A 26,675-nucleotide genomic window follows, 5' to 3' on the forward strand; every position below is an offset into this window, starting at 1 on the left:
TTTTAAGTGGCGGTAGTGGAGATTGAACCCAGGACCTTGTCCATGCTAAGCATGTGCTCCACCACTGAGCTATACTCTCCTTCCTCATCATTTGTTTTTAATTGAATACCCTAGACTTTGAAACTACAGTCAATAGAAAAATAGAGTTCAACACACAGTGAATGACTTTTTAGTCAAGAAGGTAGATAACTAAATCTTTGTGTATCTAGATTTATATTCCCTTAACCATGTTGTTCAATACAGAATTTAAAACTTATTATTTTAACTTGCCAAATGGTTCTTTGTTTTATTTAAAGTAACTAACATTCTAGAGCAGCAGGTCTCAAAGTATGGTACAGGGACCACTGGGAATGCCTCATAGCAAGGTCAGAATTATTTTTATAATACAAAAACATTGTCTTCTCACTCTCATTAGCTCCAAACCGTATAGTCAATTCTCCAGAAACTACATGGTATGTAATAACAAAACAAACTGAATGCAGAAGCAGATATGGGAATCCAGCTGTCTTCTATTAAACCAGACATTAAAGAGATTTGCAAAAATGTAAAACAATGCCACTCTTCTTGTTAATTTTTTTTATTTTGGGAGATATTTTTCATAAAAAATTTTATTTATGTAGCATATAATGGGTTTATTAACTATTTTTAGATGAATTAATATTTTTAAAATGTCTCCATTTTAATTTGTAACATAGCAATATCAATAAATATAAGTCATACTAACAAAGCTCTCTGGGGCCCTCAATTATATTTAAGAGTATAAACGGATTCTGAGGCCAAAAGGTTTGAGAACCAATAAACTAGAGAGTTTGGCATATTAAACATGAAAAAAAAATCAATTTACTCTCAAAGCTTTAATGGAGGAAAGGGTAAAACACAAATATCATTTACTAAGAAAAGTGTAGGTGATACTCACCAAATGGATCTTCCATGCCACTGCCAACTAGTTTAGGGAGATGGGATAGAGTTTCTAAAAAGAGAAAAAGATAAATGATATACTTAGAACTTAAAACCCATCACTGTTTATATTTCTTAAAAAATAAACCCAATTCAGTAATAGTGATTATAGTTTAAAATTGGAACATTATAGAAATTCACAACTTACTGAGAACACTGTCAACTAGGATTTATTTTAAGGAGGCTGAGATACAGATATATAATATAAAAATGGCATAAAACATTTAAGGCTAATTTTCATTTTAAATAGACATCATCCAAGTTCCTTTCCAGTCTCCATCTTGAATTTACTAGAGTGTAAGGCAAGTGGCAAATTTTAAATTTATTTTACTTTAGGGAGATGGAGGGAGGTAGAGAGGGAGGAGGAGAGAGAGGAGTGAAAAAGGCAAGTTTCTAATGCAAAAAAAAAAATCCCCCAATAAACAAACAAAACCTACAGAAATTCATATAAACTCCTGGGAAAGGACACGAGGATATCAGAGAAGGAAGATGTGCTGTGCCTAATAAGGTCAGAAAGGAACTATGACCCAAGGGAGCTGTAAGACTTAGCCAACATGTATGGGCAGGGGCCAGGGGAGCGCAAATGTAACTGAATTCTGAGGAAGCTTGAACATAAGGACCAGGACATAAGGTCACTGGTCACTCTCCCAAGATACAGGATTTAACATCCTGGCAAAAACTTCAGAATATGATATGAACTTACCACTAAGATGGTTCCTAAAAGCTAGGAAAGTCATAGCCCATGATAAGTAAAGTAGCAGTGCCAAAACTGCTGTGAAAGTGATGCTGGGAAAAATGGACAGCTATATGTAAAAGAATGAAATTAGAACATTCTCTAACACTATACACAAAAATAAACTCAAAATGAATTACAGACCTACATGTAAGATCATACTATAAAACTCCCAGAGGAAAACATAGGCAGAACACTCTGACAAAAATTGCAGCAATATTTTTTTCAAACCAGCTTCTAGAGTAAAGGAAATAAAAGCAAAAATAAACAAATGGGACCTAATCAAACTACAAGCCTTTGCAGAGCAAAGGAAACAATAAACAAAATGAAAAGACAACGTACATAATGGGAGAAAATACTTGCAAATTACATGACTGACAGGGCTTAATTTCCAGAATATACAAACAGCTCATACAACTCAGTAACAAAAAACCAAAACCCAACTGAAAAAAGGGCAGAAGACCTAAACAGACATTTCTCCAAAGAATACATACAGATGGCCAATAGGCACATGAAAAAAATGCTCAACAGTGCTAATTATTAGACAAATGTAAATCAAAACTACAGTGAATTATCACCTCACACCAGTCAGAATGGCAATCATTAAAAAGCCCACAAAAAATAAATGCTGAAGAGGATGTGGAAAAAAGGGAACCCTCCAACACTGTTGGTGGGAATGTAACTTGGTGCAGTCACTATGGAAAACAGTATGGAGATTCCTTAAAAAACTAAAAATAGATTTACCCTATGATCCAGCAATCCCACTCCTAGGCATTTATTCAGAGGAAACTCTAATTTGAAAAGATACACGCACCTCAATGTTCACAGCAGCACCATCTACAATAGCCAGGACATGGAAGCAACCTAAATGTCCATCAACAGATGACTGGATAAAGAAGTTGTGGTATATTTATACAATGGGATACTACTCAGCCATAAAAAAGAATAAAATAATACCATTTGCAGCAACATGGATGGACCTGGAGATTCTAAGTGAAGTAAGCCAGAAAGAGAAAGAAAAATACCATATGATATCACTTACATGTGGAATCTTAAGAAAAGGACACAAATGAACTTATCTACAAAACAGAAACACACTCACTGACATAGAAAACTTATTGTCACCAAAGAGAAGAGTGGGCAATAAATTAGGAGTTTAGGATTTGCAGGTACAAACTATTATACACAAAACAGACAAATAACAGGGTCCTACTGTACTGTACGTGGAACTATATTCAATATCTTGTAATAACCTATAATGGAAAAGAATCTATCATTATGCTGTACACCAGAAACTAACACAACATTGTAAATCAACTATACTTCAGTTAAAAAAACAAAACAAAACCAAAACTGTGACCCTCTCCTCCTAGTTAAACACAGCCCTTCTGTCACCACTAAGCAGCATGAATCAGCTTTAAAAGAGGTGTGGCTCAATGATAAGCAAAAGTACTCTCAGGAAATACCAGTTATAAAGGACAGATCTCAGCAAGGGCAATTCATCATCAGTAAGCATGACAAAGTCTATACCCAGAAAAATGTAGCCCTGTTTCTTCTTGGCATTATATACATCACAGTTTGAGAAAATCCCCCAGAACAAAACATGCTTTTAAAAGCTATAGTATGGGAGCGTATAGCTCAGCGGTAGAGCACCTGCCTAGCATGCCCGAGGACCTAGGTTCAATCCCCAGAACCTCCATTAACAAAGGAAATAAACCTAATTACCTCCCCTGCCCCCATAAAAACTACAGTATTCAGTGATATAATGTATGAAATCTTTTTAAAAAATAATTTTGGCAGTAAACATTAGCTATGATGAGAATACTATTTTTAAAAATCTCCAAATATAGTTTTATCCCAAAACTAAAAATATAAAATGAAATTTATATTTGCTGTCAACTTTAGCTTTTAAAACAGTTACGTGATTAAGACACATGAAAAGATAAATGGCAATGATGAGGGAATTCACTGAAGAAATACAAATGTCTAATAAACATGAAAATATGTTCAACCTGATTACTAATAAGGAAAATGTGAACATACACTGAGTTTTGTTTTGGTTTTTCTTACCTATCAGAATGGCTAAAAATTTGAAGATTTAAAGTTTTCGGGAGAGAAGAAGGGGAAAAGTAAAGATATTGATCAAAAGGTATAAGATGAATAAGTTCTGGAGACCTAATGTACAGCATGATGACTACAGTTAATAATAACATTTTGAATACTTGAAATTTGCTGAGAGTAAATCTCAAGTGTTCTCAACACACACACGGTAATTGTGTGAGGTGATGGATATTAGCTTGATGGTGGTAATCGTTTCACAATGTATATGTACATCAAAATATTTCACTGTAAACCTTAAATGCATATAATTTTGTCAATCATATCTCAAGCCAGAAAAAAATAAAAATAAAATGTCCAGTATTGGTGGTATTCAATTAATGAATAATGCTATGTACAGAAAAGTATTCTCATACATTGAATAAACAGGTAATTTGATGTATCTTTTTGGAAAACATTTTGGCAGTACTAATCAAATTTGTAAACCTCTGACCCAGCAATTCTACTTCTAAAGTACAGATACACTAGACTCAACAGTATTTTTTATAATGGCAAAAATTGGGGATACCTGAATGTCCGTCAGCAAGAAAATGGTTAAAGTATGAAATCTTCATACATTGAATACTATGCAGACATTCAAAAGAGTTAAGGATGTCTATTATGCTCTGACATAAAGCGATATACTCAACATTTTGTTGAATGAAAAGAAGAAACAAGTTGCAGAAGGAAAGGTAGGATTATAAGAGTACTCACCAAGAGGGTTAATTAGTGGTTAACTCTCTGTGGAAGTTTGGCGGGGACAAGAGTGAGAGTAAAATAGAGACAGTAAGGTGATGATAAGGACTTTGGCTTTTTATTTTATGTACTTATATACTACCTGCATTTTTTATTGTATATTTCCTTTACAATTAAAAATCATTTTTAAGATTCGCAGACCAGAATTAATCATCTTATTTCTTCTCCCGGAATACTTGAGACTAAAGTTGGGGTTCACGCAAGAAAAGTTTCTTTTTAATAGATGAAGTTTAGTTAAATATATCTATATAGTGTTAGAAATGAAGTAAAAATGATCAATTGAAAGAATGACTTAAATGGGTTAAAAAAATAGTTTCACGTATGTTGGATCATACGTGAATGAATATTTCCTCATGAAATAATATTTAGGATCACTATTTACAGGAATTTAATATGGCATAATTGATATTTAGGAGGTTAACGTGTTTAATCTTTTTGAAAAAGAAGTTGCTCAACAACTACTCCTTAATCTTTTCCTTTCTGATCTGCCCTCCAAAAGCCTTGACAACACTAAAATATTTAATTTACCAAATCCTATAAACCTTTTATTAAATAATCCTTAAATTAACATAAGCACCCTGAAGATACTTAAATGCTTGCTTTTCTAATTCACTCAAATGGTGTCTTTGCTCCAGAGAGTTAAAGAGCTTCTGATCTTTTACAAAATAAAACAAACGTAAGCACAAAGAGGAAATAGTTTAAAAAATAAGAAGAAATAAGCCAGACACAAAAGGACAAATACATGATTCTGCTTATATGAGGAACCTAGAATAGGCAAATTCAGAGAGACAGTAGAACAGAGGTTGCCAGGGGCTAAGTGGGGAGGACAACGTAGAATAGTTATTTAACGGGTACAGAGTTTGGGATGTTGAAAAAGTTTGGAAATGGATATTGGTGATGGCTGCACAGCATTGAGAATGTACTTAATACCACTGAATTGTACACTTAAAAACAGACTTCTCATTTATCTTACACCACAGTATACAAAGACATATTCATTTAACAGAATGGTCCTAGTGGTCTGTGGCTACAATGGAAGGATGAAACCCCTCTCTCATTATACAAAGATATCCCAGAAGCCAATCATCTCTTACCTAATTCTATGTAAGCATGTAGAATATATAAAAGGCTGTTTGTAAAATACCCAATCTTAATGGTATCACCACTAGGTAAGAAACACTGTCATTTTTTAATACTTCAACAAACATGCAATCACATCCTGAATCATAATGCTCTCTCTCAAATTTAATTCAGAGGAAGGAATAGGAGGCAGAGCTGGGTATGGGCAAGCAAAAGGAAGTGAAAAGTACTCTTCACACCTTCTAACTGATTCTATCCAGCTACTCTTTGGTATCTACAGGAAGTATTTTTAACAGGGATTTACCCACGAGGGAGAGGGGACACTATTATAGGCTATTCTCCCCCTTTCTACCTGTCACCCACCTGAGGAGGGGAAAAGTATTCCAGGGCTCCAATTTTTAACAATAAACAATCAATCCACCCAAAGAACAACCATTTCTATATTTTATTCTTATTTACCTTAGACTGGTAAATAAGAATAAAATATATCAACAATTATGTGAGAAAGATACTTTATTTTTTCTTATCCTTGATCCCTTATAAAGTGAAGATTTTTAATTTCTAATGACCTAGGTAAATATTAGTAGTGCAAGATATCTTCCAAAGTTTAATATCTTCACAAAACAATTAGTACTAGGAATAATTGGCAGCATTATGAAAAAAAATTAACTTAGAACATTTTTCCCATACATCAAAATTTATTTTTCCAAAAGTTAAAAAAGGAGAGAGAGAAATGGAAGTTCAGAAATCAATATTTGTTCTACCTATGGAGAAATAACTTCCTAAGGATGGAAGAAACACAAGAAACTGCAAAGGAAACAGTAAATAGCTATGGAATGAAATATTTAGATTCCTCTATAAAACAAAACTAAACTAAAAATGAGTATTACAGACTAGGGAAAATCTTTAAATAAACTTGAAAATAAATTAATACCTATAATAAAAGACTTACAAAAGTATCTTAAATTATAAAGACCTAATCAGATGAAAGAGCAAAACACAAGAACAGAATTTACAGTCATATGAAAAAATGTCTTTTTAAAAAACTAGATCAACAGCTTTATTGAAAGAGGAGAGCAGAGCCCCTCTCCCGCTATTGGTCCTGGCAGTGTTGGCCTCAGACTGAGCATCCAGGCATCTTGCAGCTTCAGAGCTTGACTTTCGTAATAATTAAAATGTTAAAGCAATTATGCATAATTTACAATTATTAAACTAGAAATATACATATTTAAAATACTAAAATCCATTATTAGTAAGACTGGTTGTCAATAAACAAATACCACAGAATATTGATGTTTGCAAACTATTTGGCAGTACAAATCAGGCATAAATATTCATACCTGCTAATCCAGTAATTTCATTTTTAAAAAGTTACATGTACAAAGACCTATGTGGCAGCATTATTTGTAATAGTTGAATAAATTGAAACTAACAACTTAGGAATCCTTAATTCAGTTTATTTTCATAAATAGGTACTATTTAGTGGGGAGAATAGAGGTAAATAAGCTACAGAGGGAAAAGTGCCCTGTAGAAATATGGACAAAGTGCTCTGGGATCACTCAAGGTAAGGATGAATCATTAACCTTTTATGCCAGTTTCTGACACTGTATTTCCAAACCAAGTACAAAGAAGAGAGTAAGCAGCTGGGTAGGGAGAATCAAGTATGCTGGTTATCAGCTAGATGGCTCCTGCAGGGTCAAGGTGGGCTAAGACAGTTCTACGTAAGAGATAAATTATGTTGCATTCCATCAGAATCAGTCAACCACAAAGGAAAAAAAAAATCAAGCAATGCACTTAAGTTCTGTAAGATATCATAACATTGTTATCTACCCTTAAACAAAATACAGTCAACATCTATTTCAAAAATACTGGAAATTTAGCTAACAAGTTTACATTTAAGAGAATGAAAAAGAATCTTTAACAAGGAAGGTTTTTTTTTTAAGTCAGATTTGATTCAAGATTAGATTTGATTTTGAATGTACACCTGAAAAAACACCCAGCAACATTATATACTACAAATAAATGTCTAAATTCAATGCACTGACTGTATACACCTTGAGAGGTTTCCCTTACCACTAAGTACTCAGGAACTGAAGGACACACTTTAAACCAGTGCTGGCTCCCTCATACAGCACTGATAATGGTACTACCCTATTTTTCTTTGTCAGGTATAATATCTTTTCTTAAATTTATTAAACATTAAACAGTTCACAAACACCTGTCACATACATTATCTCATCTGACACTTCTGAAGAAATGGTTACTATCCCTATTTTATAAATGAGGAAACTAAAGTGTAAAGAGGTTAGCTGACTTGGATATTCACAGCCAAGAAGCGATGGAGCTAGAACTAGAATCCAGCTTTTTACACTCCAAAGGTAGTAAATACATTACACTGAGTAAATACATCAGAACTGTCAAATTGTCAAAACAAATATCTGGTGCTTTAAACATAATAGAGAAGTGAAACTGAAAATCAAGCTTGAATCTGAAAGCTATATGGTTTCAACCATCTCGTCCCTAAAAAATCAGTTACTGAACACATTTCCTCTCCTAAAACTCCTTGGAATATCATAAAATCCTACACTTTGAGAAATCGACTAATTGAGACCCTTTTAGAGATGAGAAAATTGAAGCACAAGACTTGCGACTTGCTCTGAGCCTCCCACTGCAATACAGTGTGTCTTCTTCTAAGGACTGCATCAACAGTAGTATTCAAGAAATGTCTGAGAATGGAGAAGACAGAATGGATGGCCTATTGGGTGGTTTGTTTGATCTCAGTTGGGCCCAAACTGTGGTTTAGCTGCCCTTTTGCTCATCTCTGGTTGGCTCCATTACCTTTTCCATGACTCCTATTTCAAACTTTAACACCCTCTGAAGTCCTCTAGCCCACCCTATCCTATTATTATTCTGCAGCTAACTTAACTTATTTCTTCAGAAAAATTAAAAAGAAGTCATTAGACATTAACAGACCCTATATAAGGTAGAAATTATGACTCTGAGCTTTGAAGCTGAAATATATCTGGGTTCCAGATCTCTTCAATTACTTTAAAGTGCCTCTGGGAAATTTAGTTAATTTCTCTGAGCCATACTTTCTTCAACTGTCAAATGGAAATGCCCACCCACTCTACAGAATTTTTGTAAAATTAAATGAAATAGCACACAGGAAAGTTCCTAGATCAGTGGCTGAGTGTAGAATAGGCAGTTAGTAACTCACTCCAATTTCAACTTCCACCTCCATCACTTCCAAACACATGTTCTCCTATTCTTTCTTTCTGTTTCCTTTTCAAGAGTCACCTCTTTAGGAGTTTTAGATTTTATTTCCTCCCAAACTTTCCTTATTATCTCCCTTTTCTTTTGTGCAGATTTTTAATATCTGCCTCTCTGATAGCTCCTTTTCCCTTACTTTCAAACATGTCAAATCTCTCCCATTCTTTAAAATCAAAACAAAACCCCCCAAAAGGCCCTCAATCCTGCCTTCTATTTAGCACTTACTCTAAATATGCTCCTGAACCCTCTAACCTACCCTGAAGATAGCAAGCAATTACCTGTCAAAACAGATCAGTTTATGTCAATTACCTGCTTAAAAACTTCTGATGGTTTAGCAATTCCCTAATCATAAAGCCTGAAGTCTTTAAGAAAGCATTCTAAATCCTTCTCAGCACAAGCCACCAATCTTTCCTTCCACCAGCCACTGTACTTTTCAACTACTCAGCCCCACTGGTCCAGAGATCCCTAAGTATTCCATAGCTTCCTAAAATGATATGCATATGTTTGCTTATGTGCAGTTTTCTGGGGTAAAAAATCTATTGCTATTCTCAAATTTTCTAGAGGGGGTACCTGAACCAAAAAATGTTAAAAACCAATTGCAATACCTTCTAACCATGCCAGACTCTTCACTCTTCCCCAGACACGTTCCCTATACTTTCACATCTCCATTCCTATGCTCAAATTGCTCCCTTTGGGTGAAATAACGTTTATAGTAACTGTTCTTATTCATCACTCAAGAATAAGCTCCAAAATCATGTCCTCCGTAATGCCTTCCTTTCACTGTCTACCAAAACAATCATTCAGTCCCTCACTTCTATTATAACACACCCCTATTTAACACTCACCACACTATTAGGTGGTGTAACATTGTAAGCTTTTCAAGGCGGAAGCTATATACCTTCACATCTTTGTCCTGCCAGAACATAACCCAGATTCTAGCACACAAAGAGCAAAACAAACAAACAAAAATCTGCTAAATAAAAGAACCATTCCGCATTTGTGTTCTGGTCTTCTCCACAACTGCCCCTGCCCATTTGTTACTTATTTACTCAATTAACAAACATTTAAAAAGTTCCAATGAAATACCTGATGCTGTGTGCTAAGCATAAGAATGCAGACTAGGACACAGTCCCTAACATTAAGACAGTTAACTGTGACAACACAGAATAGTCTTATTTGATAAGTGCTATTTAAAAAGTCTACATAAAGGGTTATGGTAGCCCATGTGAAGACGTGACTAACAGTCACAGAAGGTTTAACAATGAGACATCAGGGTGGGAAGGGACAGACTGGGAGTTCGAGATTTGTAGATACTGACAGATATATATAGAATAGATAGACAAGTTTATACTGTATAGCACAGAGAAATATATACAAGATCTTGTAGTAGCTCACGGTAAAAAAGAATATGAAAATGAATATATGTACATTCATGTATGACTGAAAAATTGTGCTGTACATCAGAAATTGACACATTGTAAACTGCCTATAACTCAATTAAAAAAAAAACCAATGAGACATCAGACTCTCTCAGACCAGAGTCCATTCATTCTTTATTTTTAATTTTTTAAACATTTCTGTTGATTTATAATCATTTTACAATGTTGTATCAAATTCCAGTGTGTAGAGCACAATTTTTCAGTTATACATGATGTCTCTTTCTTTATAAACAACATTTCTTCCAAATGCTCCTTTTCCAGTTCTAACAGTTGTAACAGTAACTTACCACGGGAATGTGAAGGGTACAATGCAACCAAATTTTTATCCTACTAGCTTCTGGAAACAATTCCACAAGCTAAGTAGAACAGGAATCATTACACCCATGTTAAAGATGAGAAAACTAAAGTTCAAAGAGCTTACTGTTCAAGATTGCACAGTAAATAAGAGAGGATTTATTTAGTACTTATTAACAGTCTTACTCCTCCCTTTTACCTTCACCCCCACCTGCTGCCCCTATCAGTTTTGTTTTCACTGCTTTGTCTTCAGGGTCTACAAAAGTGCTTAAAACACAACAGGCTTTCAATAAATATTTGTTGATTGAATGAATGGCTGAATTGATTTTAAAATAGAGTAGACCAACGGCAAAAAACACAGAAAAAAAAGCCCCTTCCCACTATGATGACATGATAAAGGAGAGATTTATAACAGGCTTCTACTAGTTAGGAAGGCTAGACTAATTGTACTGATTCAATTCCATTGGCATGTAATGCATTTTACCTAAGAAGAATTTAACTGAGAGAGGTGAAGTAGGTTTATATTTCTGATGTCACATTCATGGCATGTACTGACAGAAATCCAAGGCTTAAACTGCAAGTATGAAACTGATCTGAAGTTTTTATTAAAAGTGAAAACTAAGAAAGCATTTTCTTAAGTCTTGACTCTTTGGCTAGAGAAGTATCTGAATTTCAGTTCTTTCTTCAATGTTAGTTTCCACAGCCAAAGCTGCTGTATATATGTCCTCCAACATATTTCTTAATATACCTTTAAGCAAAGATTAGTCAAAATCTTTTAGTAAGTAAAACTTTCAATAACCATTAGTTAAAACCACAGCCCAGTAACTCACTACCCTTCCACACCCAGGGCTCCATAAAACTGCCATTCTGCCTAGGGACAAGGTAATCACAGCATACAGTAAGACAACGTGACAGAACCAATGTTCAGTATGTCTTATGGTTCAGTACGACACTGTTTATGGTTCTCAAAACTTCAGATCCTTCCAGATTAGTCTGCTCGATGGAAAATATTTCCATTATTTAAATTTCAGCAAATCACAAGCTGTTGGTAGTGTTATGATAAATAATTGCACTAGGTGTGAGGTAATGGAAAGAGCATTGGATTTGGAATATGGTTTACTATTTCCTAACTAGGTTAACTGTGTGACCTCGGGCAAGTCACTTAACATTTCAGAGGCTGAAAATTTAATATTCATCTACTGTTAAAATGGGAGAACAATCATCTCACAGAATTGTAGTGAGAATTCAGTTACATAACGGATATGAGCTGTTTTTAAAAAATAACGCTGATAGTACTGTCATGTTTAAACAAATAAGTAACAGCCAACTTTTAGAGTAATCCTGTGGATGCTTCTTCAAAGCATGGCTAGAAAAACACAAACAATCCCCACTTCACTGATGGATTAGAAATTGAAGAACAACTGTATTAAAGACCTCCATCCCTGTATAATATTGCTAACAATCTGGGATTCTCAGTAAATCATTTCCATTATGATATCAAACAAAGTAATAAAGTACAAAGAACTTTGCTTACCTAACTTTAGTAACCTTCCCTGATTCATGTAAAGGGGTCTTGGTTGTCCTCAATTCAGAGACTTGAAAGACTAATCTATTTTTCAAAAGGAGTATCTGCAATGGCTTTTAAAAAGCTTTACCTAAAGCTGAACCTAGTAATGTAGTCTTCCAACGGGACATACATAAAGCTACTACTAGCAAAATATGATCACACAACTCAATGGTTGCAGTAAGAATCTACTGCCTCTCCTCCATCAACTGGCTTCACTTCTATTACTTCTGTTGCTGTCTAGAAGCCACTAGGTTTCTGGTTTCTCTATAAAGCAGATGCTTCTATTAATGGACATTTGCTTTCAACTTTTTGTCTTAAGCAGAAGAAATAAAAGGATTTTAGGGGGACAAGGGGGCGAGGAACTGCGCGGCTGGATGAAATACAGTCGTCTTTTTCTGCATGCAGTGAATGAAGAGACTGCTCGTTGCCCTATAAATAAATCACTTTCTCTCCGAGATTCTAGAGGTGTGTGAACTACCATTCTGCCCATCCGCATTGGTTCTTTTATACTCTGATCATAGCTGCGACCCATAGAGATATCGCAGCAAATTTGATCCCTTCCCGGTTTCCCGAGGAGGGGGTGCTCACTTCTTTCCCACAGGCCCAAGCCTCTAACCGAGAAAAATGCCTGGAGATTAGTGCATTGAAGCCACCCGGGGCTGACGTTTAAAAGTTGGACAATAACCTCGAGGTTTTCAACAGAAACTCCATCTGCCTCTGCTTAGCTCCGAAGCCTCAGGTCTGCCCAGGTGGGATGCAGAGGTATGAAGGACGGCAGGTTTGAAAAATGGACTTTGACCCGACCTGTTACCGTAACCGGATCCCCAGGGACCGGCCCCTTCAGGGTCTGGCCCGGCGGGCTCCCCCGAGGAGGCGACTCCACGCCCGGGCACAAAGGGGTGCAAAGCAGCCCAGACAAAAGGGCCCCGCCAAGTCGCGGGAGGCGGAGAGGGCGAGCCTGCGCGGGACGCGCCGCAGGCGGAGAAGCCACCGCGGACTGTTGTAGGAGGACGGGGGAGGAGGCGGCTGCTCGGCCCGCCCCGCCGTGGCCCGAAGCGACCACGGCCCGGCCGTTACCCAGGCCCGCACCGCGACCCCCTCGCGGAGCCAAGAGCGCGGCCCCAGCCTACGAGGCGCCCGCAGCCCGACCCCGCGCACTTCCCGCTCACTTTCCCTTGCTCGCCGAACTCACCAGGGCGCAGCCGCCGCCGCCTCCTCAGGGTCCACAGTAGTTTCCTCCGGAAATCCTACCTGGCCCGCCGGCCGCCGGGAGGCAGCCAGAGCCTTTGGCCCCCAGGAGGGGGGTATAGGGAGCGGGCCGGACAGTGAGGGGTAGGAAGTGCAGCCCCGGGGGCTCACGGGACTTGTAGTCTCCGGGAGGGGCCAGCTGGGTCGCGGGCCGGACAAAATGGCGGGAACCTCTATCCCCTAGCTCTCCGGGCGGTCTGCCGCACACGGCCTCTCTGAGCATGCGCCGCCCGCTGCCCGCGTCCTGCGTGTGAAGAACTTGGGCACCTTTCCTGGTAACGAGGAGGGCACAAAGGTCTTTGGACTTGGGAGGACAAAGTTCACTGCTGGGCTCCAGGGAGTGCCTGGAGGAGGGAGCTGATGCAAGTTTGCTCTTTTAGAAAGCTGTGTCCAGTTCCTGTCTGGCTAAATTTCAATTATACACCCAAAGAAGAAGAAGAAGAAAAAAACCCAAAACTATTGAGGGCTAATTTGAAGTGCAATAAACTTCGAAGCAAGTTACCCTTAGTTTTGTGCATAAGGAAGAAACCCAGGAATCATTTTTATCATCTCTTTCAGCCCATTAAGCCCAGTCATTCTACATCCCGGTTCCTTACCAGTTTTTCTACTACCAGCACCTAGGTACCAGCACCATCACCTCTCCAAGTTTTTCTAGTTTCAGGCCGCTAGGCAATCTCCCTCCAAACACCTTCCTTGCTGCTGCCAGAGGAGCTTTCTAAATGCCAAACCCGTTGTGTCACAACCCCAATTAGACCTAAATGTAAAACCTAAAGCTACAAAATTTATAGAGGAAAAAACACAGAAGAAAATTCATGTGACTTTCAAACACACTATTCATAAAGGAAAAAATTTGGTAAACGGCTTATCACCAAAATTAATTTTTTTTCCTCTTTAAAACGCTGTTTTGAAAATAAAAAGGCAAGCCACAGACCTGGATGAAATAGTAGCAAAACCTATATCCAACAAAGGACTAGTATCAAGAATACACAAAGAACTCTTTCAACTCAAGACAAACAGTCCAGTTTGGAAAACAAAAATGATTTGAACAGAGACACTTTACCAAAGATGATAAGTGGATGGCAAATAAATACATAAAAGATGTTAAGGAAGTGCAAATTAAAACCACAATGGGATAACATTATGCACCCACTGGAATGGCTAACATTAAAAAGACTGGCAATATCAAGTGTTAGCAAGAATGTGGAGCAATGGGAACTCTCATTCACTGCTGGTGGGATTGTAAGATGATATAACCACGCTGGTAAACAGTTTGGCAGTTTCTCTAAAAATTAAATATACACCTACCATATGGCCCAACTATTACACTATAGGCGTTTAACCAAGATGAATGAAAGCATACATCCGCACAAAGACCTGATCATGAATGCTCATAGCAGCTTTATTTGTAATAGCCAAAGACTAGAAACAACTTGAATGTCCTTCAAAAGGTAAATGGATATTTATACAATGGAATACTCTTTGGTAATAAAAAGGAATAAGCTACAGATACATGCAACATGATGATGAATCTTAAAATAATTATGCTGAGTGAAAGAAGTCAGACTTTATCAAAGAGTATATCCTATATGATTCCATTTTTATAAAATTCTAGGGGCTGTTGTAACAAAAGCAGATCAAGTGGTTGTCTGGGGACCAAAGAGGCAGAGGCATGGCAGGGAGAGATCATAGAGGGGATGAGGAAACTTTTGGGGGTGACAGGTGTGTTAATTATCTGGACTTTGGTTATGGTTTCAAGGTTTTAAATAAATCAAAACTCATCAAATTGTACACTTTAAATATATTCTGTTTATTGTTTGCTGATTATACTCCACTAAACCTGAAAAATAATATAGTTAAAAATCTATTTTGTTGGGGAGGAGGGTATAGCTCAGTAGTAGTGTGTGTGCTTAGCATGCACGAGGTCCTGGATTCAATCCCCAGTACTTCCATTAAAAAATTTTTTAAAAAATCTGTTTTAAAAAAGGAAGCCAGTTTTTCAGTGGCTTCCCAGTACTCTAGGAAAAAAAGCAAAAATCACTGCCGTAGAAGCTCTAATTGTGGAGCTTCAATATCATCCATGGGGAAGGGGACTGATAGGGATGGCAACGGTGAAATCAGGTAACTACTAATGGTGGTAAAAGTAGTAGTAGTAGTAATAGTAGTAATAATAAAACTGCTACTTTTTCTTGAACACCTACCATGTACCAGGTATTTTACATATGTCTTAATTAGGATTCCTCCCAGAAAACAGAACTGAAGGCAACTACTAGTTGCAGGTAATTTACTTGGAACACGATCCCAGGGATTTAACATGCAAGTCTAGAGTAAAATAGGGAAGGAGGAAAAGCCAACACACACAAAAATGCATTACCAAGATGTTCACCGCTGTAGGCACCTGGGGCTAGATCTTACTAAAACTATCTGAGGATTTTCTAGAAAACCTCTTAGCATGGTGCACCTGCCAAGGACTGTCACAAAGAAGCATTTATCCATTGACTCCCATCCCCCATCGGTTAGAATTGCCCCAGGGTGTCAACTCCCTTCCCACTTCTGGACAAGCTCCCACCAGTGTCCTACATCCTGGTTTAGTAAAAGCTCCTAGACAGATCAAGGAAAGAACAAGGACAGTTGAAGCCCTCACTAAACTGTTTTCTGCAGCTTCAGCTAGAATCTAAGGTAAGGCTGAGAAGATGAGACAAAAGGCAAAAGAGGTCCCACACCATCCCTTGCAACACTCAGATTTGCCCATGCTCAACGTTAGATCCAGTCTGTCACCTACTCTTCAGAGTCATGGCTGGCTGCAATCTCTAGTGGTGCTCGTAATTCTTTGCAAAATGTATGTTGTCCCATACGCCTTTTGTGTCCTATGACACACCATACTCAACCAGATTGATGATTCTCACAAACAATATTAACTGAAAGAAGCCAGACCAAGTAGTGTGTACTGTATGATTTCACATGTATAAAACACAAAGCAGGCAAAAATAGTCTGTTGAAAGTTGGGATAGCAGCTACCCTTTCAAGTGGAAGAGCAGTACCTGGGAGAGGGTAAGAGGAGGTTTTCTGAGTACTGGTAGTGTTCACTTTTTGATCTGGGTGCTGGTTACATAGGTATATTCAGATTGTAAAAATTCATCAATGGGGTATGTATAATTTTCTGCATATAAATATATAATACTCCTGATATAAGTTTTTCAATGGGATGTGGCCTGAGTGAGTCTTATCTTCTGAGAGACCAATTAACAGTAGAGACTATTTCTAGCCATTGATATTTCTGGATTTGGGGCCTTTGGGCACTATGGGAACATAATGTTGATTTAACAGCATAGGCTTTGGCAATAGAGAACTATTCTGTCATTTCCTATCTGGGTGCCATTGGCTAAGTTAACTTAAACTTGTTAAGATTCAGTTTCCACGCTCCTGTTTCTGTTCAGATTGAGTAAATCTTTCACTTTTTACTTAAAAAAAAAGATTCAATTTCCTCATTAAACAATTGGAAACATAATAGTACGTAATAATCAACCTAATAATATATAGGTTGATGTGAGAATTAAATAAAATAACATACATAAAGTACCAGCACTATATCTGATTAAAATATCAAAAAATAGTAACTGTTATGGTGGGTAATAGTAGTTTTCATCTTTCTTTTTTTTTTTTTTTAGCTCCCAAGTTTTCAACAATTAACACAGACACAGGCTGCAGGTACAAGAATGTTCATTGTAGCACTGTTTGAAATAGAAAAAAAATGGAGACAATCTAAATATCCGTCTACTGGAGAATGGGCAAATTAATTGTGATATATTCATAATACAGAATACTTCTAAACAGTTACAATGAATAAACTAAAGCTACTGGGATCAACATGGATAAAATGCTGAAGGGAAAAAAACAGCTGTAGAAGACTATATACAGCTTGATACTATGTATATAAAAATTTAAAACATGCCAAACATTACTATGTACTGTTTAAGGATTCATTGTAGAAATACTGTATTATATTGTAAAGATATTGTAAAAATATAAAATCATGTGTGGAAATAAACTATTCAGGTAAGTGATTAATTCTTGGGGAGAGAGGAAAGGAATGGGTGAAAGGAAGGATACGTTGAGGCTTAAAACATATCTCTGATTTTTTTTTCTCTTGAAAAAGCTGTAAGGAAATAAGGCAAAACATTAAGATTTGACAAAGTTGGTGAAAGGTAGTTGAGTGTTACATAAACCTTTGTTTATTTGCCTGTTTGACAGTGTTCTCTATTAAAAAAAAGCAAGCATGGAGCAGAGCAGTGTACAAAATAGTCCACTTTTTTTTCCCATTTGGTAAAGAAAAACAGTTTATTTATATCAACAACTGTTGTTATGCCAGCCTGAGATCAATGGCTTTGGTGGGGAAGTGAAGTATTGGGGTTTGTCTTGTTTTGTTTTTTTAAACAGTTTTATTTTATTTTAATTTTTTTAGGGAGGGAGGTAATTAGGTTTATTTATTTATTTATTTTAATGGAGGTACTGGGGATTAAACCCAGGACCTCGTGCATGCTAAGCAGAAACTGTACCACTAAGCTATACCCTCCCTTCTAAATAATTTTTTTAAATTATTTATTATTTATTTATTTAGTTGGGGTTTTTTTGGGGGGGTAGTTAGGTTTATTGATTTCCTTATTTATTTTTAATGGAGGTACTGGGGATTGAACCCAGGACCTCATGCATGCTAAGCATGTGCTCTAGCACTGAGCTATACCCTCCCCTCACAAGTTTTTTTTTAACATACAGTAAATTTCATTCTTTTTGGTGTTCAGCTCTATGAGTTTAATGCATATACTTGTGTAATCACCACCATAATAATCTATGTAAGAACTGTTCTGTCACCCCAAAATATTCCCTTGTGCTATCTTTTATAGTCAACCCCTCCTCCTTACCCAACCCATGGCATCTACTGATCTGTTTTCTTTTCCTATAATTTGGGGTTTTTTTTCCAGAAAGTGGAATAAAAATATATATATAGTTTTTTGAGTCTGTCTACTTTCACTTAGAATAATGCGTGTAAGATTCATCCATGTTGTCTGATCTGTCAGTAGATTTTCCTTTTTTATTACTGAATAGTATTCCATTGTACTGGTGGACCATAGTTTTTCCATTCACCAGTTTTAAGGCACTGAGATTGTTTTTAGTTCTTGTTGACTGTGAATAAAGCTACTATAAACACTTATATACAGATTTTTGTTTTTACAAAAAATATAACAAAACATACAAAAAGACCTAAGTTGTTATTTCTCTTGGATAAACTGCTGAGTTGCATGGTAAGTATAGCATTGCTGAGTTGTATTTTAAGTGTATGCCCAACATTATTAAAAAACAAAAAACAACCAAACTCTTTGCCAAAGTGGTTATACCATTTTGCATTTCCACCAGCAATAATGAGAGCTCCAGTTGCTCTGCGTGCTTATCAACATTTGGAATTGTCAGGTTTTTTTGAAAATTATTATTTGTTTTTAGCCATTCCAATATGTATGTAGTGGTATCTCAAGGAAATCTGCATTTCCCTAAGGACTAATGATATTTAGCCTCTTTTTATGAGTTGATTTGTCATCTGGACACCTTCAGTGAAGTATCTGTACTAGTCTTGTGCCCATTCTTTTACTGGGTTGTTTATTTTCTTATTATTGAGTTGTGAGTGTTCTTTATATATTCTAGGAACAAGACCTTTATCAAACGTGCGATTTGCCAATGTTTTCTCCCAGTCTGTGGTTTGTCTTTTCATTTTCTTAACAGAGCAGAATTTTAAAATTTTGATTAAGTCCAACTTATCCATTTTTTCTCTTGTGAATCATGTCATAGCTAAGAAATCTTTGCCTAACCTGAGATCACAAAAAGTTCCTCCTAAATTTTCTTGTAGAAGTTTAGTTTTAGGTTATCATTTTTTTTAAAAGATACAATCATATACTTTATATCCACAGTCTATACCTGGAAGGATACGCAAGCTTTCCCCTGGGGTGGAAAAACAGTGTGATTTGAACGTGATAGAGAAACTGACTCTACACTATGTACCCTTTTGTGCTTTTGATTTTTTTCTTAAATATACACAGTACTGTACCTTAAAAATAACAACAAAATAGGAAATTTCTTTACAAAGCTGAATCTCTCTGAAACACTGTTTCACCTAACACATTTTAAAATCACCACGTTTGTTGGACTGAATGACTTCACCATAGTTTCAAACCCTGAGATCTTTTCTTTCACAGCTGTGAAGGGCTCCAAAAGCCTGTCAGTCCTCAATGGGTTGAGAACCAAGTCCAATTAACTGGCAAAGAATTAACTGGGCCAATCAGAGAGCGAGATGCAAATGAGTGAATCTGACTACATAAAGCTTCCTCACTGCTGCCTTGAACCTCGTAAAATTGAGACTGTGAATGTTGCTGCCACCTTTCGGCCACATCTCTCAACAGCAGGTTCATGGAAATAACCCACGGAATCACACTCAATTGAATCCTCTGTGGGGTTCTGGGTTGGAGAAATGGGGATTTAAACATTTTTCCCTTTGCCCGTCAGACCACTACTCTGCCACAAACCCAAATTGGTAATAGGAGTTCCTAAGTGTGGGAGCTGTGGCATCAGAATCAGATACCAGTTCTATACCTCAGTTTCCTCATCTATAAAGTGGAGATAACAGTAGCTCCTTTGAACAGATGTGAGGATTGAATTAGATCACGTAAAGTGCTTACCACAATGCCTGGCACATAGTGAGCAAACTATGTGCTAGGCAAACCTTCAGAAACTTCTTCCATTCTAACTTGACAAATTGTTCCTTGACACACAGTAGTCCAGTAGAAAGACTTTTAGCACCTGGCTCCACCCCGTATGACTTGTGAACTTGGACAAGTGTCTTAACCTCTCTGAACCTTATTTGACCTCACAGGTGGTTTTGGATTTTACATGAAATCATCTATGTAAAGCACCAACCACAGTGCCTGGCATGGAGTGGAATAAATAGAGTGATGATTAACACAGAAGTAGTTACCAAGTATAGCCAAAGGTTGAACAGCTCAGGTTGTAAACAGGCAGGCCACCGGAGGACACTAACCTACAGATATTTTAATTCAGCCCTCAGGGTCTTACAATTTTTAAATTACTTGCCAGACAGAAATTTCACATTTCGGTCCAGATTCTTAACTTATTTTATAATGTGAAGCTCTGAAAAGGTATCACACCAGGTCTACAAGGAAGATGGCATATAACAGAGAAATCTAATTTCTTTGAAGGGAGCCAAGTAATGCTCCCTGAAGAAGTGATGTTAAAATTGAGACGGTGAAGGTTGTGTAGGGGTTAGCCTGGTAAAGAGAGTGGGGACAATGTTCCACGCAGAGGGACTAGCAGGTCCAAAGGCCTTGAATCAGGGAGATTAGTGCCTCCAGGAAACTTGAGGAAAGCCTGGTGGCTGGAGCACAGTGAAGGGGAAGGTGAGAAGAAGATGAGACTCCAGCTGGCAACTTAAGGATTTTGAGAGTGGATGTAGTTAAAGGCTGGAAGCTGGGAGGTAGCCAACTGGTGTAACAAACTGAGGAGCTAGACAGGGTCAGAATGGATTAGGGTCAGGGGTCAACAGCGAGCAGCTGAGAAAGCAGAGGTGTACTAGGATGGATAGGATCTCGATCTAACAATGCCAGGCACACACAGGAGAGCCTGTCAGGTATGATCTGGCAAACGGCTGACTTTATAAGAAACAAGCCAAGCTGGACACCAAGGTGAATTTCTTATGTTCATTTTAATAGGGGAAAATGAGAAGAATAAAGATTTGGTCAAGATATGTAACCAACGAGATACAGAGCTAGATTCACAACCCCTATTTTAAATTTGCTGCTTTTCTCACTATATTAGTTTTCTCAAGGTGAATAAACTCAGCACCAATATGTTGTTGATAATAATATATTTTATTTACTGAAAGTTTGCTAAATGTTAGGCTCTGTGTTTATGTACATTACTATTTCACTCAGTTAACAAATATAGTCCACACAAAATATTATGTACCAAGGACTGTTAGGCACTGAGGACACAGGATGAATGAGACAGACACTATCCCTGTCCTGTGGGAGTTCACAGTCCAGAAAGGAAATGGGTCATTGAAGAAGTAATTACAAAGGGTAATTGGCAGGTCCTACAGGGAGAGTGTAACAGTGAAGCCAAGCTACCATGGGCAACAGGGAAGACTTTCTGGAAGAAGTGACAGTCTAGCTGAAAAAGCAGGAGTGAAACACAGGGGAAGACTGTTCCAGAAAAAGAGAACAGCCTCTGGAAGGCATTATTCTCACCATAACCTGATGAGGCAGGTGCAAGGATTATCCCCTTTTCACAGATGAGAAAACTGACGTTCTCAGAGCGATTAAGTAACTGACCCATGAGACAGCGCTGGAGCCAGGATGTAAGCCTGGATCTATCCAGATCAAAGCTCATTCTCTTAGCTGCTAAACTAGGTATTTCTATTAGTTTGTCTGTTCCTTCTAAGGGTCATGTGAGTGGAATGGAATATTAACTGAGATGCCTGTGACGCAGGAAGTTGAAATCACGGCTTACAAACTGTGCAAGCACGTCTGTGTCAGGGTTGGCTGTCCGTTTTGGAATGACAGCTATTTAGTGACACATCTCTTGTGCTAACATCTGAATGGATGTTCAGTTCAATTGAATACGATCCAACAGCGATATACTGAGTGCTCTACTATGTGTTGGGAATGGTGCCAGGCATTGTCAGAGTTACAGAGATGATGAGGAAAGTTCCCAGGTACTGGGCTAAAGATCATGGTAATTGCTAACAAATTAAAAAACTAAATAACAAAGCCATAATGCTGACAGTCAGAAACCATGGGTAACTTACCAAAATAGCTACCATGTTTTGAGTATCAATCATGGGCCAAGCACTGCATGAGGTACCTTAATGAAAATGAAAATATCATGATCATAACTAAAAACTAAAAGCCCATATTGTGAGACTGTGTTGAACAGTTTACATGTGTTATCTCTTTAACCATGTTCATTTTATAAGCTAGTATCAAATATTAATGACACTAATACTTTACACCAGAGATTGACATACACCAGAGATTGCCACATTATAATTGACTGTACTTCAATTTAAAAAATTTGACCATTTTACAGTTGTGGAAACTGAGCGTCAGAGATTTTTGCCTGAGATCCCAGGGCTAGTAAATGGAAGAGCTAGAATTCGAACCCAGGTCTGTCTGACTCCAAAACTTGGGCTCTAGACCACTGCACCACACTATCTTTGCAAGGAGAGTCAGCCTGTAAAAACCCAGGGGAATGTGGTATGATCTGAATAGCCAGGCACACGTTCAGACAGGAGAAATAAATATCAGTGCTTTTAAAACCCTCTGGGGAAGTAAAGAAACAGGGAGAAAAAATAAAACAAAGCAATGTGTCTAGGAAAGGATATATATATGTATATAAATCACTGTGCTGTACACCAGAAATTAACACAACATTGTAAATCGACTATACTTCAATAATTTTTAAAAAGCGTCTAGTAATTAAATACTAGTTAATCCCTAAACAGAGAGCCTATCCCGAATACTTATACTATTCTTTTCTATCACTTAATTCTACTTAAATTTGCCTCTAGAATTATCTTTAAATTTAATTAGTAGCTAAAGCTGAAAACTTTTGGTATCAAGATATACCTCTTTTAATTCTTTTTCTACATCTGTGTGGGAAAGAAAAGAAATTGTTTCACAAAAGTCAGTGTCAAGCAATAAGTGACCCCATTAAGGTTGCAATGCAAGCTGTGCTGTACTTTGTGAACTGGGGGAAAAAAATCCCTTGTGGGAGGCAGGGGCCAAATGAACATCCTGTCTCCATGATTATTTGTGGCCGTGGGCAGGGAAGTATGTGGCCTCATTCCAGATGTTCAGACACAGCCAGAGGTGAAATCTCTGTAGCTAAGGAAGTGCCCAGAATTGGTTCTATGACACATGGACCAGGAAGATCATTGTCATTGTTGTGTTCAAACATATGTTTTGCACTGTTGTGTTCAAACAAATGGATGTTTGTGTATCCATCTGCTCATTCACCCTTTGTCCCAACATAAGAATGTAACAAAAAAACCTAATACTTATCTAGTGCCACTTTGTATATGCTATATTATTGTCTCTTAACAATTTGTTTAATACTGTAGAAATGAGTTCAAAGAGGTGGAACTTCTATCACAGCAACTATAACAAATTACTTACTATAATTATCCCAGTACTCAAACAATAATAATGGCTTCCATTTATTGAGTACATATATGTGCCAGGCACTGTACAGGGCACTTCTCCTACATTATCATGTAATTTTCACAACAACTCTGTAGTGTAAGAACTGCTACCCATTTTACAGAAAATGAAGCGGACATTCAGGAGGTTAAGCAACTTCCCAAGGTCACAGAGTGAGCAAGTGGCATCTGGTTATGTGTCCATCTCTTCACTGATTACTGTAAATTTCTTGAGGGCAAGGACTGAGTTTTACTCATCTCTGTATTGCTAGTGTCCAACACTGCCTGGCACAGAGTAGGCAGAATCCAGTACATATTTTTGAATAAATGAAAGAACAAATAGTCCCCAAGATGAGCGGTAGAGCTACCACTGGGATGCAGGTCTTCTGTCTTCAAGTCTAGTGTGCTTTCCACAATCACATATTGCCTACCTAAATCAGGATTTTGATTAGTCACTCATGTGCCTCTTTTACTCTGGAAATTCCTAGTAGACATTTTCCATATGAGTATGACAGAGTGATTCCACTTATAGGTCTTTATCTTACAGAAATACTAACATAGGATCTATTACTAGTGCTCTTACTATTGGCATTTCAGCAAAAAAATTGAAAAATAAATGTTCATCCATGGAGGAATGATTAAATGGAACATCTATTCTATAGAGTATCATTTAACTTCAAAGAGAGTAAGGTAGATCTCCTTCTACTGATGTAGAAGAATGGACACAAGATTGTATTAAAAGAATAAGCAGGTTTCAGAATGTTAAGCAGGTTTTAGTGTGCATAACAGCAATCCTGTCTTCAACATTTATTGCAAACTTTGTTTCAAGCACTCTGTAAAGTGTGTAATGTGTATTACCATATTTCACTGAACCTCAGGTAATCATTTATTGAATGTTTACACCATACTTGGACCTCTGCTAAACATTCTGATTCCAGAGATGTAAAAATCTGGGAAAAATTTGCTTCTTAAAAGCAATTAAATATGGTATTTTGCTTAATCCTTATAATAGTATAAAGTAGGTAGCATCATTTCTTCCATTTTACTGATGAGAAAATTGAAGGACAGAGAAATCCAAGTAACTTGCCTGTCTGTAAGTAGGAGAATACGGTACAGCCCCATAAAAAAACAATGAAAGAGTTCTGGATAAAGACAATGGCTGTAATTTCTCATGCATGTAATTTTCCTTTCCACTTCCTCCCCTCCCAATCCCATCCCACTTCATAAAGGATTATTTTAAAGCATAAGGAAAGGGACAGGGGGTAATAAATACAACAGAATTTCACAGTGAGGAACAGATGAATGAGAGTTAATAGGCCTGGCAGAACCAAGAACACTGAATCCTGGACCTGAGACTAGAGAAAGCTGAGAAGCAGCCTGGATATGTTCAGGAATTAACATGTCACTGGTATCCCTGGAAGTGGGGGTGAAGGGCAAGAAGGGCAACTAAAATAAGAAGGACCAGTTGAAGGTATATTGTCTTCTGCCACTGTACCCTCCCAGTGACTGCCCCTCCTCCACCTCTGCAGAAATATGGAGGTTTATTCTCTTGAGAAACAAAAGCAATCTCTGGAGTCATAGGGGTCATCAGGCACAGCTAAGAGCATCATACCAAAATAGGGGGAATCAGTAGACTTTTTTCCATACTCTGCTCCCAGAATTCTGGTAGCCAGCCCTTTACCCCCTGGGAAGATGAATCTTCTTCTTCTTCTTCTTCTTTTTTTTTTTTTTTTTTGAGTTTTCTTCTTTGAGGAAAATGAAGTCCAATGTGACAGATCTAAAGATAATGGCATTGAGAGGTCTTCGAGTTAAAGGTTCCTCATTGTCATTGGTTCATGGACAAATGACCTCATGCACAAATAACCTCATGGTCAATGACTCACCCCTTCATGCAAAGAGTTTCCAATCAGCTTTTAGTCCCCCACCTTTATTCATGGGCAGAAAACTAAGGATTACCAGACATGAGGCTTTCCTCTAACAGAAAAAAAAGAGATGAAAACAAACAGAAAAAAGAAACTTGAAAGAAATTGAGACAATGCAGAGAAAGAAAATTTTAAAAAATATCATGCACATCCTCAAATAGAAGAAAAGATACCTGAATATATGAAATAATAATAAAGTATTCAGAAGGGAAAAAAGTCCTTTGAAATTAAAAAAAAACATGAAAGTAGAGGTCAGTGCCCAAAAGAAAGACTGGAAGATAAAGAGAAGGACATCTCCTAAGAAATACAGCAAAAAGACATAGATAAGAAAAATAGGAGAAAGAAAGATAAAAAAATTAGAGGGCCAGTCAAGGAAGTAAAATAGCTGGATAAAAGTTCCATAAAGAGAGAATATATATAAAAGAGTTAAAGAAAGCATAAAATAATTCAAGAATATTTCTATAAGATTCCAGTTTGAAAGGGTCCATGTCGTATCCCTCACAATGAATGAGAATAGACCCACATTATGACTCACCACTGTGAAACATCAGAATACTGCAGACCAAGACAAGATTCTTTAAGCTTCCAGGAAGTTAAGAAACTGATCCCATATAGAGGATCAGAGACTGGAATGGCTTCAAACTTAACAGCAACCCTAGAAGTAGAAAAGAAGGGAGGAATACCTTCAAAATTCTGAAAGACGATGATTTTCAACCTAAGATTCTATACCCTGTTAAACCACCGATACCAACAATTAACAGGTGACTAAGACACAGTCGGATATACAAGGTGTTAATAACATTTTACTTCTAATGTGTTCTTTTATAAGATACGGCCACCAAAACTAGAGGGCAAACAAAGATAAAGAAAGTTACGGAGTAAGTCTTGAAAGTTCTCATCACGGGGGGGGAAATGTAACTATATCATTATATTGTACATCTGAATTAATATAATGTTATATGTCACTTATATCTAATTTTTTTTTTAAGAGAAAGAAAGCATGGGATTCAGGAAACAGGGAAGCCAATAGAAGAGAGAAGCAAAGGGAATTCCCAAG

General features: G+C 37.2%; 1 protein-coding gene across 5 annotated transcripts in view; it reads right to left on the reverse strand.

Annotated features, from left to right (window-relative positions):
* Positions 1-26,675, reverse strand: part of PHACTR4 (phosphatase and actin regulator 4) — a 95,041-nt gene that overhangs the window by 61,575 nt on the left and 6,791 nt on the right. For 3 of the 5 annotated variants that reach the window (XM_045511377.2, XM_010947960.3, XM_010947961.3), the window contains exons 1-2: positions 13,386-13,625; positions 917-970 (exon numbers count right to left, since the gene is read on the reverse strand). In XM_045511377.2, coding sequence (XP_045367333.1) covers positions 917-932 — 16 coding nt within the window. In that variant the 5' untranslated portion in view covers positions 933-970; positions 13,386-13,625. Of the gene's footprint in view, positions 1-916; positions 971-13,385; positions 13,626-26,153; positions 26,274-26,675 lie in introns of those variants that run through there. The other 2 variants (XM_010947958.3, XM_074377049.1) reach the window with 1 other exon arrangement.

Source organism: Camelus bactrianus, chromosome 13 (assembly GCF_048773025.1).
Source record: "Camelus bactrianus isolate YW-2024 breed Bactrian camel chromosome 13, ASM4877302v1, whole genome shotgun sequence".
Classification (NCBI taxonomy): Eukaryota; Metazoa; Chordata; class Mammalia; order Artiodactyla; family Camelidae; genus Camelus; species Camelus bactrianus.